Source organism: Pogona vitticeps, chromosome 1 (assembly GCF_051106095.1).
Source record: "Pogona vitticeps strain Pit_001003342236 chromosome 1, PviZW2.1, whole genome shotgun sequence".
NCBI lineage: Eukaryota > Metazoa > Chordata > Lepidosauria > Squamata > Agamidae > Pogona > Pogona vitticeps.
The window spans coordinates 238,650,026-238,676,806 of record NC_135783.1 but is presented as its reverse complement, the minus strand read 5'-3'; the positions used below and the strand labels follow the sequence as shown (position 1 = coordinate 238,676,806).

Sequence of the window (26,781 nt, the reverse complement as noted above, 5' to 3'; positions counted from 1 at the left end):
CATAACAGTTCACATTAAAATTTAGCCCTTAGTCTTTAAGTTGTCACAACATTTTTGTCTTCCTTATTTTTCAATTTGTTTTCACCTAATCTGGTACCACAGACTAACCCTTTTTTTGGAGTTCCCTATTTCATACGACTACCAACATGAATTTGACCCAACTCCGGGAAGCAGTGGAAGACAGGAGGGCCTGGCGTGCTCTGGTCCATGGGGTCACAAAGAGTCGGGCACGACTAAACACCGACAGCCTTAAACCAGAAGCGACTTGGCAGCCACGCAACAACCAGCACGCCTGCACCCCACCGCACTCCACCTCCTGTCTGACGCGTGTTAAGTGTCGTCGGAAGGGTAAAAATTAGAGGCACTCCATTTCTTGCGGAAAGATTTGGCCCCGCTGCTCGGAATAACCCAGTCTCACTGAACGGAAAGGGGCAATCCTGCCCCTCTGCCCTACCCATCCCGGGGAGCAAAAGGCAAAGCTGCCCCTTGCAGCAAAAACCCTCCGCCTCTGCCACACCGTCAGCACTTCGTAGGGTGGAATTCGCTGCCCTTTCCGAACCCCTCAAATCAGCGCCCGGGCGCAGCACCGCGCTCCTCCTCGTCCCTCCCCGGACAAACAGGCTCGCATCTTGCGGACTCCCCCCTCCGCCGAGCCCTCGTCCCGCCCCTCCTCCGGCTTTCCCATCCGGAGGCTTCGGCCATCTTGGGGAGGCGGAGAAACCGGCTTCGCTCCCTTGTCCTGCTCCGGAAGTGGCGGGTTGAGCGAGTGCGACGAGGGCCTCGACCCGCCTCGCCATGGGCAAGAAGGAGCGAGGTGAGCGGAGGGTGGGTAGTTCTGTTTTCCTGTCTCCTGACCAGGGGCCCGGATGGGGATGGAGGGCGGTGACGGTCCCAGGGGCTTCCTCCTCAGCTCCCTCGCCCGGAGCACATCCTGCCGCCCCAGGGACGTCTGGTGCTGAGCGGTGCGCGGTGGAGGGTGTGTGTGTGTGTGTGTGTGTGTGTATGGGGGGTCGAGTAATATCCTTCCTTCCCCCCAGTTGTGGAATATTGTTCAGGGGAGTGGCGCTTCCCGACGTTCCCGAGTTCGGTGCCTGCTCTCCTGGAGGAGGGCGTCACTTCAATCCCGGATACTGTATATATATATATATTTAGCTGCAGCGATCCCTATAATGTATGAAGATACAAGGAGAGAGAGACGGGAATGAATATACGCCAGTATTTTTAGGGGCCGTGATCAGCGTTTGGTGTAAGGGAGAAAAGGCCGCTAGTATGGTCAAGAGGATGTCTAGTACTCTTCTAGGCAGGTTACCTTGTTTCCTGTAGAAAAAAATTTAATTAAAAATATGCTTCCTTGATTTAGCCAAGCAATAAGTAGATAATGTTCTGGGATGGGTGTCTAGGACTTGCCTTCCTCCTGGTTTGAAGATGCCCTTTGGATTCCTAATGCTCCTGAATAATTTGCCTTATCCTTTTAAAATTAGTAAAAATTCTGTTAGTAAAGTGAGTATTCTGTATACATGAAGGCTTGACAGCCGGATCAGAGGGTGGAATAGGGGATAAACTAGGTTCTTTTCTCCCTTGAAGCCTCGGGTTCAGTCCTCAGCCTCTCCAGAACTTGGCCATGCTTGTTGAGGTGTTCCAGACATTGTACCCTCCAAAGTCAAGTTTCTAGACACAGCATCTCCAGTTAAAAATATCTCTAGGGTTCCTGATAATCTGAGGAGTGGTTGAGGGAGTTCATGCCCTTATTAAGGAGAAGGTGCCATCCCAACAATAACGGCTGTTGACTGCCTCAACTTCAGCCCTGTAACTGTCAAGCCCTGTGAACGAAGCTGGATTGTGGAGTACGTTGGAGCACAGTGCTCTCCTTAAAATTGGTGGAATGATTTCTCTCTGAGTCCTGATCAGTGGTTGGATTGGAAGCCTAGTAGTACTTCAGTTTTTGCTTGATGCCATTTCCTTTAGAGGCCCCATGTGTCTCAGTTTATTGCCTTATTCCTACCTTCTAAGGCTTCTCTTGCGTGTTGCTTCTCCATTCTTGCCTGTGCCAATGGAGGAAACAATCCAACCATGTTACTCTCACAAAATATTTATAAGCAGCTGTAGCTTGCGAAGAAATATTAGTCCACAGAATGTGAAAATAGACACCAGACAGTAGTGTAATTGGCTTAGGGTCCAAACTTTAAGATGTAGGACTTGGATTTGGAAGATTTAGGTTCAAGTACACAACTTGTCTGTGAAATTCATATGAATGATTTTGGGCCAGATACACACTTACAACCTAAACTTACCTCACAGGGTTATTGGTAGGATGAAGTGAGAAGAATGATAGCCATGTATGCCACCCACAGACTATTTTGGGACAGGAGTGATATAAATGCAATGTAAAAATAAATATGAGGTATGTCTCTGATGAAAGGCCCGATCCACCTGAGGAACTAATCACCACACCCTGTAGACATAGTTTGTTTCCCATGTGAAGCAAGCTGAGGAAAAGCAAGCAGTTATGTTATTCTTTTAAGGGTACCTAACATGTTGTGATACAGTGGCTCTACCCAAGAAAAAAATACGTGGAGACTGCTTTTTTATATGTTAACCTCAGCAAAGCCTTTAACAGAGCACCCATGATATTCTAATTAGCGAGGTAACTAGTTATAGGTTGGATAAAACAACTGTCAGGTGGATACACAATTGGCTTCAGACTTGCACTCAGAGAGCTTATCAATGGCTCTTTCTCATACTGGGAAAAGGGAACAAGTGGGGTACCACAAAGCTCAGTCCTGGGCCTGATGCTCTTCAGCATTTTGAGGAGGGGGTCGGAATGCTTATCTTACTTACAGATAACACAAAATTGGGTGGAATAGCTAATACCCTGGGAAACAGAAACAAAATTCAAACAGATCTCGATAGGCTTAGACACAAGGCTGACAACAACAGAATGAAATTTAACAGGAATAAGTGCAAAACCCAAACACACAGTTACAGGATGGGGGACATTTAGCTAAATAATACTATGAGCAAGAAGGAACTTGGAATTGTTGTAGATCACAAGCTGAATATGAGCCAACAGTACAGTATGGCTGCAAAAAAGGCAAATGCTATTTTAGGCTCCATGGACAGAAGTATACAGCACTTATGGCCTCAGAATTTCTATTGAGCATTTTTAAATTTGGTTCATAACCAGTCATTTGATTACCAATCATTTTATGATCATGCTAGTGATCATAAAATGATAATTCAGTGTCTTTGTATATTTTCAAACAGTATAATACAGTGTCTTTGTTTATTTTCAAACCTTTGTAATACCAGTCCTTTCAAAGTGGTTTTCAAGTAATACCAAAACACACTTTTGAAGGACCAATACAAATAGAACTACAGTATTCTGCATTAATTAGCATGAAGTGACTGCCTCAGGCAGCAGACACTAAATATCACAACAGGCTAACAAATCCATAAACTTTTAAATCTTTCGTTGTAAAACAAATTCCGTTTTAGGCTGTATTAATAGAAATATCAGCTCCAAATCAAGTACTCATTCCCCTCTGATACTGGTTAGGCCTCATATTGAGTATTGTGTCCAATTCTGGACACCACACTTCAAGAAGGATGCCAAAAAAACTGGAGCGAGCTCATAGGAAGGCAAAAAGGATGACAAGAAGACTGGAAACCAAGCTCTATGAGGAAAGACCAGAGGAATGGTATGTTTAACCTTGAGAAGTCCGAGGGAAGATATGATAGCACTCTTTTTGGGTTTTTCTGTCTTGGTTTTCAGATAAGAAGAAATCTAAGAAACGATACTATGAAGAAGAGAATGAAGAAGAATATGATGTTCCAGGTAAAGACTCTCAGGAAGCGGTTCCTTCGGCAGCAGGGAAGCAAGTGGAAGATTCTGCAATCAAGTTAGATGAATATGGAGCAAAGGACTATAGAAGCCAGATGCAGCTCAAGACTGATCATTCCTCACGCCCACTGTGGGTGGTAAGTCCCATTAAGGACATAGCTTTTTGAAATAAATAGCTTTGCTTACATTCATACAAAGGAAACATATTGAGGCATTTGGCTGAGATATAGTGTCATAAAATTTGCTTGAAACAGGATTGGGAATCATGTGGCTCCTCAAAGCAGATGTGTTGGGCCTTGGCCCCTTCAATAAGGTTTTAGGGAGCTTTGGCCATCCATAGGATTGGAGTACAACTTCCACAGCTCCTTTGCCATTTACTGGAGCTTCTGGGATTTCAAATCCAAAAATCAGGAGGGCCAAAAGTTCCCCATCTCTGCTTTGAATTACTGTATTTCATTGAAAACCTGAAGGATTGCATTGGTTGCATATAAAGGCCTGAATGAATCCATTCTTCTCTTTCATTAAGATTAATGCAGCAGTTTAATTCTCTGATTTTCAGAGTATGGGCACGTTAGTGTTGTGGGTGAGGAATATTAATCAACATCTAGCCATATTTTTAATGAAAACAAAACCTCTCATCTTGACTTATTACGTAGACACAAGATAGTACTCAAGGGGGGAAATGGCAACTGTGCGCACTGGGACCTCCCAGGAAATTGCTTTACAATGCTTTATTTGATTCTTCCTCTTAGGAGCCCTGAGAGTGAACTCAGGATTCCATTTTCATGAGGTCAGTTCATGACATCCTTGAAAAGTCCATTTTACAAATTCAGTATTTATTAATTTATAATATAATAACATGCCATCAAGTCAGGTCCAAATTAGGGTGATTCTTTCCAGGGTTTTCCACAGAAGTGGTTTACTATTGGCTGTTTTTTAAGGGCTGCCCTGTGCAGCTTGCCCAAGGCTACATAGCCTGACTCTTCTCTTAGGATGCCCAGTGAAGACTTGAACTCCCCACCTCTGGCTCTGCATCCACTTCCCTAATTCATGTCTTCCCTCTAAGGAGTTTAGGATAGGATATGTAGATAGCTTTCCTGATCTATTTTATGTGGCAACAGGCTGTTGTTTGTGACTGACCCAAGATCATCCAGTGAGGTTTGTGGAGATGTCCAGTGCTCCGCCTTGTCCGGTGACTTTTGACACCTTTCAGCCAGTCACGCCTGATTCTTTGGCCAAGGTACTTGACCGCTGTCGAGCCATCACCTCCTCCTTGGACCCTTGCCCGGCCTGGCTAATCAAAGCAGCCAGGCCAATAACAACAGAGTGGGCCACCGCAATAATAAATGGGTCTCTCCTTGAGGGCAAATTTCCCTCTGCCCTTAAGGAGAAACTCATTAGGCCCATAAGAAAGAAACCTAGTTTGGCGGTGGACGAGATTGGCAATTATAGGCCCGTCGCCAATGTTTCTTTCATGAGCAAAGTGGTCGAGAGGGTGGTGGCTGACCAGCTTCAGGCACACTTGGAGGAAACAGACGCCCTGGATCCGTTTCAGTCGGGCTTCAGGCCGTGCCATGGCACAGAAACGGCATTGGTCACCCTGTACGATGACTTGTTGAGGGAGGTCGACGGGTAAGACGTCCCTGTTGGTCCTCCTCGACATCTCAGCGGCCTTTGATACCATCGACCATGGTATCCTTCTGGGGAGTCTCTTCGAGTTGGGTATCGGAGGCCTGGCTTTGACCTGGTTCCGCTCATTCTTGGAGGACCGTCGCCAGAGAGTGCAGCTTGGGGAGAGTGTCTCGGCCCCGTGGAGCCTCAAATGTGGGGTTCCACAGGGGTTGGCTATCTCCCCAATGCTGTTCAACATCTACATGAGGCTGCTGGGTGGGGTCATCAGGGGGTGTGGCGCATTGTGTCATCAGTACGCTGATGACACCCAGCTCTACATCTCCTTTGCACCAACTGCAGGTGATGCCGTCCTGTCCCTCCAGCGCTGCCTGGAGGCTGTACTGCAATGGATGCAGGAGAACGGGCTGCGGCTGAACCTGGACAAGTCGGAAGTCCTGAGGGTGGGTGCCCCTGTTGTGGGCGGCCTGGGTGACTCTCTCTCGTTTGGGGGGGGTGGCCCTGGCTGCGAAGAGTGGGGTTTGCAGCCTGGGGGTACACCTGGACCCAACGTTCACCATGGAAACGTAGATGGTGTCGGTTGTCCGCACCGCCTTTTTTCATCTTTGGCAAATTGCTCGGCTGCGTCCTTACCTGGACACAGGGGCGCTCACTACCTTAGTACATGCGCTCGTAATCTCTAGATTAGACCACTGCAACGCGCTCTACGTGGGGCTACCTTTGAAGCTGACGCGGAAACTTCAGGTGGTGCAGAATGCGGCCACCATCATATCTCTCCTATTCTGGCCAAGCTGCATTGGCTGCCCATCCGTTTCCGCGTCGACTTCAAAGTGTTAATGCTTACATACAAGGCCCTAAACGGTTTAGGACCTCGATTGCCTGCTCCCACCTAGATCTACCCGGATCACCCGCACGAGCCAGGAGGTGAGGCTGAGGAGCCTAACGCCGAGGGAGGCCCGGAAGGAAAGAATACAAAACCAGGCCTTCTCGGCGGTAGCTCCTCGCCTCTGGAACAACCTTCCTCCAGCGATTTGTGCGGCCCCTACACTGGGCACATTCAAGAATCAGCTAAAAACATGGTTATATGTTCAGGCCTTCCCTCCTGTCAATACTTAATTTTCTTTTTCTTTCTATTTATTTTTTGTTTTATTATATGTGGTGTTGTTTATTTGTAATAATTTTTAATGCTTTATTGTATATTTTTATGGAAGCCACTCAAAGTGGTCAATCCGATCAGATGAGCGGGAAATAAATAAATAAATAAATAAATAAATAAATAAATAAATAAATGGGTTCTCAAGTTCTTAGTTTGTAATGGTGAAGCAGTTTGAACCCACATATCAGGCCCTTATTTTGATTATTTGTGCCAGAGGCTTGAGGGTTCTGGTGGTGCCCAGGAAACACTAATTTGAAGGAAGTTCTGAAGCTGGTGGGAAAATCTGTGTCTGTCCACTGATAGCAGTTAAATAAAACATCTCTTTATTGCAGGAGTAAAAGCAGTGATAATCTGAAAATAGTAAGGTTACTCTATTAATATTGGATCTTTTCTTCTTTCCTTTTATAGGCTCCTGATGGTCATATTTTTCTTGAAGCATTTTCACCTGTTTACAAGTATGCGCAGGATTTTCTTGTTGCCATTGCTGAGCCAGTTTGCCGTCCCACTCATGTGCATGAATATAAATTGACTGCTTACTCTCTTTATGCTGCTGTCAGTGTGGGTTTGCAAACAAGTGATATCACTGAATATTTGAGGAAGCTGAGTAAAACTGGTGTTCCTGATGGGATTATTCAGTTTATCAAGGTAAGCTGCTGTTGCTCGTCTGTTTGCTTTGCTAGTTTATCTACTCAGAGACAAAGAGCTAGGCACAGACAAAAATATAGTGGAAAGATAGAGTATCAATGCAGAAGTCAAGATTTTCCTTAATGTGATGACCGATAAGGACCAGCTAACCCAAATCCACTTAGTGTAACATATTTAAGAAGGCAGAGAATTAAAATCAGAGACCACTAAAAATTCAGTACAGGGTTTATTAAGCACTGGACAGCAGCTGAACAGAGTAAGGTTGCAGGTTGTTTTAAGGTTTGCACAAATGGAATAAAAAGGCAAATCCTGCTGAGGGCATTTGGTAGTAATAAATCTTTTGTTGCTACTCGCTGCTGCAAACATAAGCCAGGACCAGCTCTAATACTGGCAGTAGGTTCAGCATGAGATTCAGAGTTCCCAGAATATTTCTCCCATTCTTACATGTGTTAAGAAAAATGGAGTATGAGAATTCCAGCAATTACACAGAAAATGTTCCAGTCCTTGCTAGCCGGTATAATGGAGAGAGGTTCTGTAATGAGCAGGATTCTTTTTTTCTTCAGATTACTGCAGTGCTACTGAAATTTAGCAGTGTATCTTCAAATTTAGCAGTGGAGCAGGAAACTGTGTAATGAGTATGTGTACAACTCAAATTACATGTTTCACAATTCTGATTCTGAACAGTATTATTATTATTATTATTTTGTAGCTGTGTACTGTCAGCTATGGGAAGGTAAAACTGGTCCTGAAGCACAACAGGTAAAAAGTTAACTTATATTCTTTGTGGTGGAATAGATATTTCTCTTGTATGATGCCTTAGTTTTGACTTGGATGAGACATGAGGAAATAGATTTCTCTCTCTCTCTTTTGGAATAGCTTTGTGGAAGAAAATACAAAGTAGAACCAGAATAATTTTAGCACGTTAGTTTCATTCACACATAGCAATAAGCCAGACATCCTAGCTTATTAAATCACAGTTTGAATGGTGCAACAGTCCTGCATGGTGGTGCATATAGATTCTTTAGTTGCTTCTCCCATCCTTAGAATGTACTGGTATACAAATTGGACATACTGTACTAGCTTTACATCTGAATTTGCAATTATAGTTTATTGTATTCGCGAAGGCTTTCATGGCCGGGATCTAATGGTTGTTGTGGGTTTTTCGGGCTCTTTGGCCATGTTCTGAAGAACACGGCCAAACAGCCCAAAAAACTCACAACAACCATAGTTTATTGGCTCTGATCAAGTCAGGATTTGTAAACCACTTTCAAAGATATATGGCTAACCCATGACTTTGCATTTCCCCCCTTTTCATTGTATCTTTCTCCTCTGTCTCTCTTTTGTGTTTGCACTTTAAAATCTAATTTTTCAAACAAACAAAATGTAATTAGCTCTAAGGCAGGCATGTTTGTTGTTTTCACAGATCCTTGTTTGCTTAGATAAAACAAACCACATTCCTGGGTTGATACATTGCATCAAACTATTCCAGTCTTGTTTGTTGGTATCAAAAGATGGGAGTGAAGAATCTGTATACCCTGGCTTATAACTCAATTCCCTTGTAGTTTAATAGTGCAGAAGCTGATTGTTATATGAGAATGCAACCAGTTCCGCAATCAGATATAAACTGCAATATCACTTCAGAGTTATCAGAGGCACACAATCCTAAGGAAGCATAAAAAGCTACGGCAGTGTCTTCCTTAATGCCATGGGTACTTTCTAAAATGGTATAAAAAGCTCATATTTCTGCTATGTTCTTACAGAAGTCCATCTCCTTTCCCTTTTCTTTCCAGGTATTTTGTAGAGAGCACCCACCCAGATGTTATTCAGCAACTTCTTCAGGATCCAGTCATTAGAGACTGTCGACTTAGAAATGCAGAAGGAGAAGAAACGGAACTCATTACAGAAACATTTACAAGCAAATCAGCTGTAGGTTGAGGCAGTGGTTCATTATACAATGATTTTGTTCTTTCTTTATTACTTTATTATAACTGATGTAGGCTTATCTGTGTTTCTCTTATGGCTTCTCTCCCTGCTATACTTACCTGTTTTGAATATTCAGGTGCAGCTGAAACATCAGAGATAACTGTTAGGAAAGTGGGGGACAGGTTCTGCTGCTTTTGCTCTGTTTATTTTATTATTTCATGCCCACGTTCCTGCCAAACAGTCATATTTGAGGGTTAATTTACTAGATGCATCTTCTTGTTGTTGTTTAGTTGTTAAGTCGTGTCTGACTCTTTGTGACCCCATGGGCCAGAGCATGCCAGGCCTTCCTATCTTCCACTGCCTCCCAGAGTTTGGTCAATTCATGTTGGTAGCTTCAGTGACACTGTCCAACCATCTTGTCCTCTGTTGTCCCCTTCTCCTCTTGCCTTCACTCTTTCCCAACATTAGGGGCTTTTCCAGGGAGTCTTCTCTTCTCAAGAGATGGCCAAAGTACTGGAATCTCAGTTTCAGGATCTGTCCTTCCAGTGAGCACTCAGGGTTGATTTCCTTCAGAATGAATAGATTTGATCTCTTTGCAGTCCAGGGGACTCTCAAGAGCCTCCTCCAGCACCACAATTCAAAAGCATAAATTCTTTGGCGGTCAGCCTTCTTTATGGTCCAGCTCTCACTTCCATACATCACTACTGGAAAAACCATAGCTTTGATGATGCGGACCTTTGTCGGCAAGGTGATGTCTCTGCTTTTTAAGATGCTGTCTAGGTTTGTCATTGCTTTCCTCCCAAGAAGCAAGCGTCTTTTAATTTTGTGGCTGCTGTCACCATCTGCAGTGATCATGGAGCCCAAGAAAGTAAAATCTGTCACTGCCTCCATATCTTCCCCTTCTATTTGCCAGGAGGTGATGGGACCAGTGGCCATGATCTTAGTTTTTTTGATGTTGAGCTTCAGACCGTTTTTTGCTCTCTCCTCTTTCACTCTCATTAAGAGGTTCTTTAATTCCTCCTCACTTTCTGCCATCAGAGTGGTATCATCTGCATATCGGAGGTTGTTGATATTTCTTCCGGCAATCTTAATTCCGGCTTGGGATTCCTCCAGTCCAGCCTTCTGCATGATGTATTCTGCATATAAGTTAAATAAGCCAGGAGACATTATATAGCCTTGTCGTACTCCTTTCCCAATTTTGAACCGATCAGTTGTTCCATATCCAGTTCTAACTGTTGCTTCCTGTCCCACAGATAGGTTTCTCAGGAGATAGATAAGGTGCTCAGGCACTCCCATTTCTTTGAGGACTTGCCATAGTTTGCTGTGGCCCACACAGTCAAGGGTTTTTGTGTAGTCAATGAAGCAGAAGTAGATGTTTTTCTGGAACTCTCTGGCTTTCTCCATAATCCAGCGCATGTTAGCAATTTGGTCTCTAGTTCCTCTGCCCCTTCGAAATCCAGCTTGTATTTCTGGGAGTTCTCGGTCCACATACTGCTGAAGCTTACCTTGTAGGATTTTGAGCATAACCTTGCTAGCGTGTGAAATCAGTGCATATACTCTGTTCAATTGACTCTTATATAATTTTGACCCCTCTGGGACTCGCAGATTGACAACAGCTTAATCCCTTTTTGGCTGGCATCCTTCTCTACTTTTTGAATTCTGTTCTAGATTTCCAAGTCCACCGAAGGTGGCTGTGGTCCTTCAACTTCACAAGGAACAGATGCTCAAAATAAGCCAGATGTCCCTGCTGACTTATTTGATTTTTATGAACAAATGGATAAAGATGAAGAAGAAGAGGAGGAAACACAGACAGTATCTTTTGAAGTGAAACAGGTAAAATGTATTAAGTTAATGGCTTCCTTCTTGAGTATCCAAGTCATCACATATTGAATATGAGTTAATTCAGAGTTAAATAACAAAAGTTACTATAGGACATAGCCCAATCAGTTGTTAGCCCTGTATCCTTTCAGTTGGGAGAAGACTTCCTTTTCCTGGGGTTCCCATTGTGTTTATGAACTCTGTCTTCCCTTGGAAAGCTGAACTGATGTGTGAAATTCAAATCTGACATTTAGCTGCTCTGTGCAACTATAGCATATTTTAAAATTAATCAAAATTGTTTATCAATTGATTTATATTTTGGTTTGGGTTTTTGTAGGAACCCAACTTTACTAGACAAAAAGGGTGACAAAAACCATGTTAATGCAAGCAATAACTTTAGTGTAAGGAAGATGTCTGTAATGCTCCCTGTTGTGCAAATTATTCTTAGTGGGAGAGAAAGTTAATACGACGAAGGGACCATACAAACGCCATTCCAAAGAGGAATACTGTCCTGATCCCAGCTCAGTTTATTCTGTTGATGTTATAGAAAGAGCAACTACACTTTCCCTTCCTGAAGTGCTCTCACAGAAAGTCAGTAACTGCAATGTTCGCATAGCAGAGGTGATCCTTGCCCAAGAAGCATTTATTCTTGCAACCATGAGCTGGTAGAATATAACTAAAGTATTCACACGTGAATAAGTACTTCCATAACTTTCTGTGAGCTTACGTTGAGGCTAATAAATAGTATTAAGAGCATCGAAACCCTTTTGAGATTGCCATGTCATAGCCATCCTTTTGGAGAGGTTTTGATAGCTGTCTTCTAAATGTTCTTGGTTTTTTGCTTCAAGTATAAAGTCTGGATGGCACCACATCCGCTAGTCCTGTATTAGGGAGTCATATAGGTCAACTGGTTCTCCCCCTCCAATATTATTTTCCAGTAGATATTCAACATTTAACCACACTTGGAGGTTCATTCCCCTTTAAAATGTTTGTGCGTGAGGGAGGGAGAGGTCCCCTTGGGAATTTTTAAACAAGTGCTTTCAGCTTCTGCATACCACAGGGACTTGCAAGAAAATGTTGTAATGCATCTTCACTTCATAGAATGAAGAATATTAATAAATATTAATAAATACTTGCACAAGAGTGTGAGGGTTCAGTAGTTTGCTCCAACTCTTTTTCAAAGAATGCACCCACTGTCCTTGGTTTAGAAATTGGGGTAACATTTATTGGAGTATGTAATAACAGTCCAGTATCAACAAAAGCATTCTAAACATTCTCCGCCTTCGACAACAGGTCTGAAGAGGGGTTCCAGTCTTCGACTTTGAAAGGGTTCATACCCTGGCTATTCCAGGGTCCGGGCTACTCCGGTGGGGTATCAGAGTTTAGTAGTAATCCCTCCTCTCCTTCCAGTAGGGGGATTGTGTCTTTTTCTCGAATGTCCACCCAGTCACACTCCCTGGGGGTGGTGCCCCTGTCTCCCACAGGACTCCAGGCACCTCAAATGCAGGAGGCAACAGTTCAGGTTGCCACGCTAAATCAGAATATCTTCCCTCTAGCTTCAAGGTGAGGGGCACTGGACCCCTGTGTTGTTCAGAATCCAAATATACCTCTTATGCTCCGAAAAATGTAATTACAAAGCATAGTTACAAAGTTAATTAACACACATAATTACAGAATAGTTCTCTCTATCAGGTTTGTCTTTCATAGCATTGACGGTCCTTTCCATATAGTACTGTGTATAGGGAGGCTTAATGGTCCATATGACCCCCTGATTTAAGGGCTGAATTAGGGATATTGTGTTTGTGGGGGAAGCAGAGCACTTTGATGCCTTCATTGTTGAAGTCATGGGACTCTGGATGGCCAGGGGGCCCAGTATTTATGGAATATTTATTTATTTTACGGGGAAAAGTCTGTATATAACCAAAATTACGCTGTTCAGATCTGTTCAGCTCAAGCAAGAATTGTATTTACTGAAATGCATTTTTGCTGTTACATATCGTCATTTGGTTGTGGATCCTTTCTAGCTTTGCAGTTCTAGGATGATTTTTATTAATGTCTTTAAAGGATGCACAACTGCTCACATGGATTGACTGTCCAAGCAGAACGGACAGACAGATTTACAGCACAATCCTTGTACATAGGTGATTGGCATGTGTGCTTACTATTTCAGCTTTAGCTTCCCTCAATGAGCAGCAGGCTGAAAGAAATAATTACATCCATCATCCTGCTACCTGCTAAAAGCATCTGATGCTATTGATATGAGGCTGGAAGCCTCTTGAAATTGGGAGTTGCTTCCAAGTACATGTAAAGATGGTATACCATAAAGATGGTAGAGGGTCTGGAAACCAAGCCCTATGAGGAATGGCTGAACATCCTTGTATGTTTACTCTGGCATAGACAGAAAGGTTATAGAATAGCCATTTTAGAATATTTGAAGTGTTTTCTTGTGGAAGATGGAACTGATTTTCTGTGGCCCCAGAGGTAGATTACTGTTTACCCCAAACAGCTCATTATTTTAACTCTTTGGGCATTTTGGACCTATTTTCAATCCCCAAACTGTTAGAATACTTCACGTGCTAGTGGTGGCATGCCCCTACTGCCATGACAGTAGTATTACTATTGGCTTCTATGTTTAGACATTTTTGAAAAGAGGGGCTTGCTTGGTGTCGCCCTCAAAAGATAATAATGATGCTTGGCAAAATGTAATGCTTTCATCTGTTTGGGTGAAAGGGTCCACCCCCATGCGGGGCCCAGCGGGCTAAAATCGCCACCCCCTGTAGCCTTCCCAGACCCTTCCCAGCCATCCCCCACCACGGCTTGTTTGATTTTTATTTTTATTTATTCGTATTTTTTTCTTCAACCCATACGAATTAATTGGTTTTCAATGCATTCCTATGGGAAATGGTGCTGTACTTCACCTGGTAGTGTGTTACTCCTCTTTGCTGTCCTCCTTGTATATACCTTCTTTTGATTTGGGGTGATATGTGCAGATACAGCAAAGACAGAATGTATAAACACAGCTGCAACAAATGAAGTATAAAACCCTTGGTTTCCTGACCACAGTTGTTTTATCCGACAGAAGGTCTTGGGTCTTCTCTGGTAGGCCAGGTCTAACCCCCCACCCCCCGGGAAAGCTGCCTCCGCTTCCAGAGGACTCCCTGGCCTTCCCTGCCACCTATTTCAGTCCCCAAACTGTTAGAATACTTTACCTGGTAATGGTGTTATGCCTCTGACTCTTTTCCCTCTTTGGAGGTGTCATCAATTGCCAGCCCTGCTGGTGATTTCGGTGGAGAGACACAAATGCAACATAAGCAGCAAGTTAGAATGAACTTCCCCGCCCTGGATCTCTTGCTCGAGGAAACGTCTTCTGGGGTCTTTTCCTCTCTCTTTTTTGGTTATGCTGACAGCGAGCCTCTGCTGCTTTCCAGATTCTTGTCTCTTGAGGACATGGCTCTACCTCAGAGAGGGGCAAAAAGTCTCTGCTGGACCAGATATTTATAAAGGTGATGAACTGCATCACAAAGTGGGATGACAAAGTTTGGTCAAGGTATTGTTACCCGGCAGGCCAAACATGGAAGGCCTACTTTGTTTTCCTTACTGGTAGCAAATTGGAAACAAGGACAAAAGTATACAGAAAGCACTTGTCTTTGCTTTGGAACCATCGTTTTTAAAAGTCTTTGGACTATTGGGTCCAAAGCCTGGAAGGCAGCCCATCTAGGAGAAGGAAAACTCCGATTTCAAACCTCCACTGCCTTGTGGCTATATCCACTTATGGAAAAGGCTTCAGGAGTTAACCTCGAGGCAAAATCCGGAGCCAGAGTCCTGAAGGCAGTTTATTATGTTTTGTCAACTCCTGCTACATCACTGAAACCAGTTGTATTGGTTCTTGCCTTTCCATTGGACTATTTCAGCGATGTGGAGAGAGGGGATTTGCTGCTTGGATAACAGCCTATCCTCCATATTATTTTACCCAGGCTTTGTGCCCTGGAGAGGACACTCCAGCTTTGCGTACAGCGTCAAAACACTAGACACTGTTCCAAGTGCTCCATACAGAGCACATTATCATAGTCTCTCAAGACTGAAGGATGCCTATGAAGGATAATAAGACTTGAGAGCCAGTGTAGTGTAGTAGATGTAATGTCAGACTAGGACTCAGGAGACACAGTCCGAATCTCCACTCAGCCATGGACACTGACTGAAAGATGGCAATGGCAAACCATTCTTAGAACATCTCGCATACCTGAAGCAAATAAGTATTAACTCCTTAAAGTAGCCTTTCATCTGCTCACCCATCCTCTTCCTGCCATTTTTCTAGGAAATGATTGAAGAGCTTCAGAAACGTTGTATTCATCTAGAGTACCCTCTGCTTGCTGAATATGATTTTAGAAATGATTCAGTGAATCCTGATATTAATATAGACTTGAAACCTACAGCTGTTCTCCGTCCATACCAGGAGAAGAGTTTAAGAAAAATGTTTGGAAATGGCCGTGCTAGATCTGGTGTTATCGTCCTGCCCTGTGGTGAGTTCCCTTGGTCAATGTTTCAAAATTCTCAAAAATTCTCTGACTTAAGCTTATAGTTTAAACTTCTAGATTTCTCTAAAAGTACTCAGCATTTTGTAGCAGTGCTTGTTTGGCTGGAATACAATCATATACAGTGGTGCCTCGCTTAACAGGCACCCCGTTTAATGATGAAATCGCATAGCAATTAACTGTTTGCGATCGCTTTTGCGATCACTTTGCGATGTTCCCTAAGGGGAAAAATCGCTTTGCGATGATCGGTACCCTGTTTCGCTTACCGATTATTGCAAAGCGATGATTTTTTAACAGCTGATCGGCTGTTCCAAAATGGCCGCCGGGTAAAAAAAATGGCCACCCGCTGTTTTCTGGGATGAATTCCTCGCTTACCAGGCAGCGGAAATGGCCGCCAAATGGAGGATTTTCACTTTAACGTGAGTCTGAAGCCCATAGGAACGCATTGAAGGGGTTTCAATGCATTCCTATGGGCTTTTTAATATCGCATAGCGACGAAATCGCTTTGCAGCGATTTTTGCTGCACAGATTATCGTCGCTATGCGAGGCACCACTGTATATATTATGCTTTTTGCATTCATGTACTACTTTTCATCCTAGGAACACAGCGCATCTTTATATGTGCTTTCCAGGTGGTTGCTCATCTGTCTTGCACAACTAATACCTGTTTAGGTTTAGCAGAACTGAATCATTTCCCTGTACAGCATGTGCTGGCCACATGAACTTGCTAAGCTTTTCCATATGTTTATGTTGAATAGGATACTTATCACGACTCTTTTTTTAAAAAAAACCCCTGTAATTGGGTTTTGGTATTTTTACTAAAATGTTAGTGAAGTACTCAGTGGGGTGCATCTGTCTGAGTTTTGTGCCTTTCCGCTGCCAACATCCTGTGAATAGTGATGAGTTTTGTGCATGTGGTTTCTTGAGGTTTCTGTTTACTGCAGGTGCTGGCAAATCGCTTGTAGGAGTAACAGCTGCTTGTACAGTTCGCAAGCGATGCCTTGTGCTGGGCAATTCTGCTGTCTCTGTGGAGCAGTGGAAAGCCCAATTCAAAATGTGGTCCACCATCGATGACAGCCAGATCTGCCGGTTTACTTCTGATGCCAAGGACAAGCCAATTGGTTGCTCTATTGCTATCAGCACCTACTCCATGCTGGGACATACAACAAAGAGGTCCTGGGAGGCAGAGAAAGTAATGGAATGGCTGAAGAGCCAAGAATGGGGCCTTATGATCCTTGATGAAGTGCACACCATACCTGGTAAGAAGAATATCCCATGTCTGTGAATTACTGTTCGTTTGCCTCCTTCCTTTGAATCTTAAATTCAGCATTCCTGGTCATTCTGTCCTGAAATAGAGACTTGGTCTGTAATGCAGTGACAAAAATGCTTTAAAAATAGTACATGTTTGCAAAGGAGTCATAGCTGGTGTGAAATATTCCAGTGTTGCTTATTTGTTCGGCAAAGTTGCTTTCCAAGATTTCTCAAAGCACTTAGAGATGTATGTTGTTTATTATATTTATTGTTTAATCATGATTGTTTCAATTTCATTAATTCCATTAGTGTTAAATGGAAAAGGAACAAACAGCCAGTATGGTATAATATTTAGTGTTTGGATTTGTGTGTGGAATCAAATTGCCAGAAGAATGTTATGACTTATCCCAGTATAATTTATCATTTGACATTTCATCTTTTAAATGGTTGGGAGTTTGAGCAAATATCAAATCTTCTAACTAAAACTGTGAAACAGAACCCCTTTCCTCTTATTCCTATAGAATACTCTTCTGTTTCAATCCCCAGGCTGGAACACACTAAATATTTTGTCATCCCTGATTGATGGCAATGCTGGCTCAGGCTGATAGTTGGTGTAATTCATAATATCTGGAGGGCATCAGTTTGGAAAAAAAGATGTGACATTTTGATTCCATGCTGACTTTTTTTGTCCTTTTCTTTTTCAAAAATGCTTTGATTGTGTAGTTTTTTTTTTCCTTTTTAAATCAACTAATATCTGATAGTTGGTGTAATTCATAATATCTGGAGAGCATCAGTTTGGAAAAAAAGATGTGACATTTTGATTCCATGCTGACTTTTTTTGTCCTTTTTCAAAAATGCTTTGATTGTGTAGTTTTTTTTCCTTTTTAAATCAACTAATATTTTTAGAACAAGTAACTCCTGTTCAAATGGAGCAGGGATGTTACTCTCAAGCCTGTGTCCTGGCAAGTTTGATTTTTAGCTTGTAAATTATTGTTAGTTTCCAAACATAAGAATACTGCTACCATATCCCATATACCAAAAGATAGAAGCTGGATTAATGCTTGTAGAGAATTAAAATAAGTGAGGCCAAGCTGAGCTTTTCTAATATAGGATTACAGTCCATTGTGGCTCTTGAAAATGAGATAACTTTTCTTTTGTTCATTTAATGTCATTTAGATTGTAAAATAAATACAGTACAGTACTTGGATATTGTTCCAAAATATCATTTCTGGAAATCAAATCAATATTCATTCCTGTATTCTTTAGCAAAAATGTTCAGGCGTGTACTCACCATTGTTCAAGCCCATTGCAAGCTTGGATTGACAGCCACCCTTGTAAGAGAAGATGACAAAATTGTAGACTTGAATTTCCTCATTGGTCCTAAGCTATATGAAGCCAATTGGATGGAGCTGCAAAACAGTGGTTACATTGCGAAAGTCCAGTGTGCTGAGGTAACCTATGCCTTATTTCTTTTTTGCCATTGCTATTCCTAGGCTGGAGAATATATCCTTAAACATTCATAGTGTCTATAAAGTTTCTTTTTCTCTAGAACCATCTCTTTTCTGTTTAAACTTCTGAAATTCCTGTCCTTTGGTACATTCCAAGTGATTGTGATGTTTCTTTGGATACTGATCAGTGTTTCCTCTAATTTTCCGGAGGGCTGCATGGGAGCTCCACCCTGTGTGCACAGTTCCAGCCGCAACTGGAAGCAAATGGGCAGAAACACCGTGTCGGCTGTATGTGCCTGATGCAGAGCTGCTTGCCCACATGGCTTAGAGAGAATGTTTGTACTGCTACTTTCCACCACCAAAAAATCAAAAGCAGGAAACAAGACTTTCTGTGTAGCACTAATAACAGAATTTCCCAGGGTTAAATCTGTTGGCTTCCTGCCTTTTGCATGTGACGCTACACATGCAGATTTTTCAAATGGCTAAAGCCTTTCACATACAGAACATAGGAAGTTAAATGTCTGAGGAAATAGCCTTTTTGGGTTAACTGTGCCCCTAAATACACAATTCTTCTGAGCAACTGCAGGGGGCAGTGCCTGTTGCATAATGAAGCAAAGGCCTAAGACAAAGTCTCCTCCATTTAACACTGATGAGATTGATAACAGGATTTTTACAGTCTCCGATATGAAGATAGGGATGCGAATAGTGTTTGGCAAGCTTTAGGTCTAGACCCTAATCTCTTGAGACTTTAAGGAATTTGACCAGGAAATAATTGTAAAAAGTGCAAGAAGTGACATCTTAGGACAAGATATCCAGAATTTTGTTTAATGTTTGCATGTGTCTAAGAGCCATTTCAGAAACTGGCACAACTAATCCACAGAGTGCCAGGTGCGTGTTGGATGTGTTAGGAGACACATGACTGATACTACATGTGACCTGCGTCTCATCAATTGGCCGGGGCAACTTCTCTCATTGCCATTTTGGACACGTAAATATTCAATAGAATTCTGGCCAGTGTTTTCCATGTTTATTATCATCATAATACTAAAAAGCAGAAGCAGTTTTTCTTCTGAATTACAGGGGAAGATAGATGTTCCAGTTTCACAGAAATGTGAATTTACAGAGTTCAAGACAGTAAAACAGGAACTGGGTACATTTCAACTTCCAGATGTTTTGGACTGTAGATACTATTACCCTTAGTGGCTGAGGCTTTTGAGAGTTGAAGTTAAAAACATCAGGGCCAAAACTGGAGGCTCAAGGGTTCCTCCATTCCCGAAATAAAAGTTACCCAGTGTCTTGAACAAGGGGGAAAAATCCTTTGTTGCTCCATAACTGTCCTGGGCAGTGAGCCCAGTTCTTTGGCTCAGGCAGGAGGTGACCTCCTCTGAGCATGAATCAGCCTTAGCAGGGAGTTCAGTAGAGAGGCTACAGCATGTGTGAGTAACCTCCTGGCATCAACTTTTTTTTAAAACCATGTATAATAAAAATAATTGCATCTCAGAAAGTGGACTATAATCCATGAAAACTCACACTGAAATAAATCTGTTAATATTTAAGGTCCCACAGCTCTTTTGTCTTGATTTTGTTATACACGCTGAAGCAGAATAACATGGCTAACTCTCTGAAAACTTTTTTTATAATTAAGATTTCACAGAACAAAATGGTATGCTCTGATATACAATTGAGGGCTGGCTGTTTGGGAAGCTAAGCATGTTTGCATTCAGATTGAGATGGTCAGCAGTAGAGGTAATTTGCCATCAAATTTAGAGCCATGAGGGGACTATTTGGCTACCCAGGCTTTTTAGCCTGCAGTTCCCACTTACTGTGGGCCACACAGCTTAAAAACAATGTGGGGGGACTTCCTGTGCCCTAGAGACAAGGATACCATTTACAGCACAGACTGTATTTAGAGAAGTACCATTACTTGCCATTTACAGCACAGACTGTGTGCTGGAGAAGTGCACGCCAACACGTCTGTCCCTAGTGAATGAACCCTTTTGCAGGTATATTAGATGGCTGCTGTGCCAAAAAGCTTAGCTGAGGACCTTTTGCACAGGGATAAATAGTTACTCCAATTTCTAGCCTAAGGAACTTCTGAAAGAGGCAACTACTAGGAATCTGCTATAATTGGTAGCAGCGCTCATTCTGATTTTCATTCCCACTGCGCGGGAGCCTCGCCCCTTGTGCACGCGGAGGGGCATGGCTTCATCCAAAACAGAAGTAAACAAACTGGCTGCCAGTGTTGCCTGCGAGTAGCCCTGATGGAGCTTTGTGTGCATGGGTGAATCTTAGAGGGAACATTGCTTGGTAGTCCTTGAAAATCAAAAGGTAGACTTCTGTAACAGTGCTTAAAAAGCAGCCTATGGGATTGTACAGAAAGGGTGAGATGTTTCTCATTAGGAAATTGTCTTCAAAAGTTGATGGTTGCTTTACACATTAAAATGAAGCAGTGATAAAGGATGAGAAGTGATTTGCTAATCCTGTGCTTCAAAGTAGCTGGTAAAGGGAATTTATGTCTGCATATGATGTAGGATACAGAGTTCATAGTAGGGGGGGGCCTCCCACTCACGTAAATTGTCCCTGCCCAGCTTAATCTAACCCACACCTTCCCTTCCGGCTTTCTTGGGAGTCCTAATTTGTAGGAAAGTTGGGATGGTGGCATTAGATTGTGGAGGAGGAAATGGATTGCCTTCAGCTTTGTGCTGCTTTGGATGTAATCAATTGTATTCTGGGTTGTCCGGGAAGCATAATGAATATCTGTCCTCTGAAGATGCCGGCCACAGAGACTGGCGAAACGTTAGGAACACGGCCAAAGAGCCCGAAAAACCCACAACAACCATAATGAATATAATTTTCCCTCCTTTTTTCTGAAGCAGTATTTTTGAATTGGCACAGCTGTTGGAATTAAAATCTGCTTTGCTTCATTTTGCCAGCCAACATGCTGCAGTTATTATCCTGTAAATTGTGGTAGGCAATATGAAAACCATGGTCTGCATACAGACCCCCAAAGGCAGTACCCTGTACCATCCAGCATGTCCACATCCCAAACTTAAAAAAAAAGAAGAAGAGAGGCTTAAAGACCATTTGTGCCATCTGGGGTGCAGTAATGGAAATCTCAGGGTTAGCATTACAAGAGCAGATGAAGCCCTTTTGGTTCCAGGGAGGGGTACTGTGCAGCCTCTGGGGATTTCCTGTCCCCTGTTCATTATCATCTTCACCCTTTTCCTCTGACTATTTATAGAAATACCGTTACTGAAATCTAACTACATTTTATTGTGTATATAATCTTAGGTTTGGTGCCCAATGTCTCCTGAGTTCTACAGAGAATATGTGGCTATTAAAACAAAGAAACGGATATTGCTCTATACAATGAACCCGAACAAGTTCAGAGCTTGCCAGTTCCTGATTAAGTTTCATGAACGAAGGAATGACAAGATCATAGTATTTGCGGACAATGTGTTTGCTCTGAAGGAGTATGCTGTTAGGCTGGGCAAGTAAGTGGTGCTCAACAAAGGCCACCTGTATCTTTGCACTGATAAACTTCAAAGGTAGGGGAACCTCATATATCACTTGGGATTATTAAATCTGCTCGTACTCATTCATAGTAAAATAGAGAAGCTATTCACAGTACATGGTGTTCGAGGTAAAATTACTCCAGTTTCATTTTTACTTAGTAATGTGGGGTTTTTTGTTTGTTTTTTATTGCCTCTGTGGGGCAAACCCAGGTTTTCTATTCACGTTAGCTTCAGAGTATATACTGATTCTAAGTTCTTCATATATGGCCATATTTTCTGCTGTTAGCCTCGTGGCACACTGGTTAAACTGCTGTGCTGCAGTCAAAATTCTGCTCACGAATCGGGTTCAGTCCCAGGTAGCTGACTCAAGGTTCACTCAGCCTTCCAGCCTTCCGAGCTCGATAAATTGAGTACCCAGCCTGATGGAAGGAGGGGGGCAATATGTAACCTGCATAATTAAGTTGTAAATTGCCCAGAGAGCTCTATACGACTGTGTATAACCAGCACACTTTGCCTTTTTTTTAGTTCATCATGCCCAGAAACAGATTATATAAGAATAAACACAATAGTTTCCTCTTAATCCAATACTGAAATGACTACTAAAGGTCCAGGCACAGTATCTGGCCTCTTTAAGGAAAAATGCCAAGGAGCAGGTAGTTTGGAAGAAATCCTTCTGAACACACAAAGAATGACTGACAAAATAGACAATATCAGACTAGATCAACTGAACTGACTTTTTTGTTTGTTTTGTTAATAAACCACTGCAAAACTTGGGCTAACATGCTCTCCCATTCCATCCTCTGCCGTGGTTGTGATGAAGAGATTGGAAGTTTTTAATTCTGTTTTTTTTTTAAATCAAATGCAGTTTGTCATTATGCCCAATACCATGCAAATTGGATAATCTTAATTCTGGTTCATTAGTAGAAGCCAGCTTCATAAACTGCATTTTGGCACTGCTTTGTTCTAAAAACCCGTGGTTAAGATTAATCACAGATTGTCCAAATTCAGGTGAAATGACGTGCTACAGTTAATTCTAAAAGAAGCAGCAGCAGCAAAATCTTTGTCTCCTCATTGTTACACTGAAAGAGAATAGAGGATGAACACGTGGGCTGGAGATTTGTTCTGGCTTGATTCAGTGAAAAACTAGCTTATTGACATATCTAAATGCAGTCATAGCTTGACAGGATATAACATACTTTCCTACGTGTGTATGTTTCTCTATTTTGAATTGATGTTACAATTCTGAAACTTAACAGTTCCTTATTTCTTATTCAGGTATGGTGTTCAGTTCATAAATCCTTACCAGCAGATAAAAACAAAATAGTTAAATATCTACCTCAGAAGTGGTCAGCATGGGGCCTTTAACATGTTGTTGCACTGAAGTGACAACATGTGAAGGCATGCTAGCTGGAGCTGAAAGAACTTATAGTTAGCAACATCTAGAAGGGCTGACACTTGCCCAGCTCTCACCTAGGCACTACATTAAAAATGGATTCAGATGTTTCTGCATCACTGTTGCTGTTAGTCCACAATAGGATCTACCGATTAACCTATAGGCACACAAAAAAGATGTCATGGAACTTGTGTCAGATTATTAAACCGAACTATTTACAGTAAATAAGAGACATGGAAATGAAAGAGACCTGGGAAATAAGATTCAAATCCACGAGAGAGCTGAAATGCTTCTATTCTGATCTCAAATGACTTAAAGTTCCCTTTACTTTGTGTTTTGTAATGTTTGTTTGTACTCAGTATCTCACAGAAGCTTTCGTCAACAAAGCACAGGAACTGCCCCACACTTAATATGGCTTTTTGAAAGCAAGATAGTTTAAGAGTAGACCTTTGGTGTAGATGGGCGGGATAGACATCTAATAAATAAATAAATAAAAATCTTGGATTGTTCAGCTGCTCTTAACTCATTCCCTTCTCTGCTTGCATGTTAGTGTTAAACTCCATAGATACCAGCAATTTGGGTGCTCTATTACAAGTGGTACAAGGACAATATGTTAGCTTCAATACTAGTTATCATTTTCCATTTGAGAATATGTAGCTCCTACCATGAAGCTGGAAGAATTTTAATCCAAGGGGGAGTTAGGTGTGCAAGGATATGAATGGGATGGGAGAAGGAGAACACAGCTGTTAATGTGCTAGTGCAGTGGATTTAACCAAAGAAAACAGCTCTTTTTATTTTAACAGCTGCTTCTAGCCTTTCATGTAGGATTAGTAGATATTTTCAGCCCAGTGATCTGTTGAGTCAGGAGGCACACATCAAGCAAATAACATTTACAACTGTCAGGATTTATTTCTTTGGAAGGGGGTGTCTGACAGAATGTGTTTGTCTTCAGATGGGTGGGTCCATCATAGAGTTATCAAAGAATCCTGCAAAGAAAGGGCTGTGTTTCTCTAAATGTTAAATATAAACATGCAACATGATTTTATATGCTATGATTTTCTTCATAATAGAAAATCTGAGTTCAGGGGATAGAGTCACACAAATTCATGACTCTTGTTGTCTTTTTTAGACCATATATATATGGGCCTACAGCACAGGGGGAGAGAATGCAGATCCTGCAGAATTTCAAACACAACCCCAAAATCAACACTATCTTCATCTCTAAGGTAACAGACGCTTTGCTTGTCACTGAATTGACTTGGAATGTTTAATGTTGGAATTCAAGCAAGCATGTAAATTTCCTTGACTCATTGTAATGATGACACGTCTTGCTTTGTGACCTATAAGCTGCTGGGCCTTATTAATACTTGTTGCTTCTGTCTTGTAGGTAGGTGACACCTCCTTTGATCTGCCAGAAGCCAATGTTCTGATTCAGATTTCATCCCATGGTGGGTCTCGAAGACAGGAGGCTCAAAGGCTGGGTCGAGTGCTGAGAGCCAAGAAAGGTAAACCAAAGCCTGTGCCCTGAGGTCCTGTAATTTTAATGGAACATTCAAGCATGAAAGTAACGTAAAGTCAACTCCTGTAGCTGACTAAGCATGTACAATTTGCCATTGTCCTGGTTTGTCACTGCCAGCTCAAGGTCACAGGTTAAAACAAAATTCAAGGGTAGTTATAAAAAATGCTGCAGTAGGGGGCCATCTTTCCCATTCTCTTTTCTTCCTAATCGCTCCTCACATGACACTTAGTATTAGTATTTTGTATGTCTTTTAAAAACACAATTTGGCAGACTTTAGGTTCTGTTCTTACTGAACTGTCAAAGCCATGTTGAAAGTATTTGAATTCTGATTTGTCCCTTTGTTAGCATTGTGATCTTTATGTAGGGTATGGGCAAACATGCTTCCTTATTGCATTTCTTTCTTTCTTTTTCTCTTTCTTTTTTCTTTCTTTCTTTCTTTCTTTTGTCTGTCCGTCCGTCCATCCATCCTTCAATCTTTCTGAGTATTCTGGGAGTTGTAATCAAAGCAATTACAAAGTGTATCTTCAGTTAATAATATGGTGCTTTCTTTCAGCACCATGATTAGAAAGCTGAACTGTTCATGTCAAGGATCTGTTGACAATAATGGCAGCTGATCTGGGTATGAGTTGTGATTTTCAGTTGACCAGTGAATAGCCATTTTGCTATGTGCAAAATATGCAAAAACCAGGATTTCCCTCGTTCCTCAATGCAGTAGTTGTCACAATACACTCTCCCACTGAGATAAAGTTAAGTCCTTGTGACCTGAAAGATGAGAAAAGCTGCTAACCTAAAATATATTTATTTATATTCACAACAACCTCCACATTCTGAAAGGAGGGAACGAAGGAGATGTAATGATAGAGAAAAATGTGCAGATTTGGTAAATTGAAGTACATGTTGTGTAACTGAAAATATTTGTTATAGAAAAAGAGGTGGGCATTACATGAAACATTTTTGTCAGGAGAATATTAAATTTATCTAGTATATAAACATATAAAACGAGAGAAGCTGTATGGGACAAAATAATTTCTTCTCATCACTAAAGCTTGCCAAAAACTTTAGTGAAATTTGCTTTGGACTTCAAAAATTCTTCCTTGTGAACCACATGAGCTGTGGGAGCAGTCTTCCTTTCAAATGAAGACCGACAGCTGATTCTTGGGATACCCTTTTTTTGGCACAAAAATGAATAGCATTGCTACTAGAAAGCATAAGAGCTGCTTATATGAATGCTCCTGTGCCAAATAGCTGGGTTTTCCTACCTGTACTAGACAGTTCTTTCTTTTTTGTTCATGTCAGAATCTCCACAGTACATTTGAGGCAACTAGAGGCAATCTTCCATAGTATGTTGAGAGCCATAGAGTGCACTGATGTAAGGTTGACATTATCTGCTTTTCTCCATACTTGCAAAGAACTATGTTAGTGCAAAAGCCCTTTTCTTAGGTTCACTTTGGTTATTCCATCTACAGTGTGTAGCCTATTAAGTGATATTTGAGTAACCCAGTTCTCTGTGTGTGACAGGGAGCTAAATTTTCCTGAGGTGCCATCCAGTTTAAGAAGGACATTAAGAACTACATTGTAGTCTTGACATTCTCTGCTGTTTGTTCAGGATTCACAGATGTTCTGAAAAAACATTTCCTTTATTTAAATCTGGGAGGAATGGGATGGTAGTCAAAGAGTAGATGTATATTTCATGTAGGTCTTTTGAGTCACTACACAATCTGGCACCTCTCTACATATGTTGCTGCAGGCAGTGCCTGCTATGTAGCTGATTTTATCAATAGGGGTTAGCATTAGGCATCCAGTAATGATTCTTCAGCTTTCATTGAGTGTCTTACCTGTTTCTGAGATGCCTGCTTGTTTCTCAGATGAAAGGCACATATTTGAATGTGATGAGGATTGGGTTTAAATCAATTTTGTCATAATATGCGCTATGTTTTCCGAATGCATCTGCAGAAAGACATTTTATCATTTGAAAGCTGCCCAGTTGAGTAGTAGGTGCAAGATTGTTGGCATAAATAAAACTTATGGTGCTTTGAGGGAGTGGCTGATCAATGGTGTAGGTTTTAAAGGTGTTGTTCATTTGGGTAACTATTTCCAGTGTTATGCTTTGG

General features: G+C 41.9%; 1 protein-coding gene across 2 annotated transcripts in view; it reads left to right on the top strand.

The window, feature by feature from the left end:
- Positions 1–660: 660 nt before the first annotated feature.
- The window catches only part of ERCC3 (ERCC excision repair 3, TFIIH core complex helicase subunit), a 32,431-nt gene continuing 6,310 nt past the window's right edge, over positions 661–26,781 (top strand). The window contains exons 1-12 of one of the 2 annotated variants that reach the window (XM_072985260.2): positions 661–814; positions 3,773–3,978; positions 7,035–7,271; positions 7,981–8,030; positions 9,062–9,197; positions 10,863–11,027; positions 15,328–15,532; positions 16,489–16,803; positions 18,062–18,246; positions 21,535–21,737; positions 24,281–24,377; positions 24,539–24,656. In XM_072985260.2, coding sequence (XP_072841361.2) covers positions 796–814; positions 3,773–3,978; positions 7,035–7,271; positions 7,981–8,030; positions 9,062–9,197; positions 10,863–11,027; positions 15,328–15,532; positions 16,489–16,803; positions 18,062–18,246; positions 21,535–21,737; positions 24,281–24,377; positions 24,539–24,656 — 1,936 coding nt within the window. In that variant the 5' untranslated portion in view covers positions 661–795. Of the gene's footprint in view, positions 815–848; positions 977–3,772; positions 3,979–7,034; positions 7,272–7,980; positions 8,031–9,061; positions 9,198–10,862; positions 11,028–15,327; positions 15,533–16,488; positions 16,804–18,061; positions 18,247–21,534; positions 21,738–24,280; positions 24,378–24,538; positions 24,657–26,781 lie in introns of those variants that run through there. The other variant, XM_072985261.2, reaches the window with a different exon arrangement.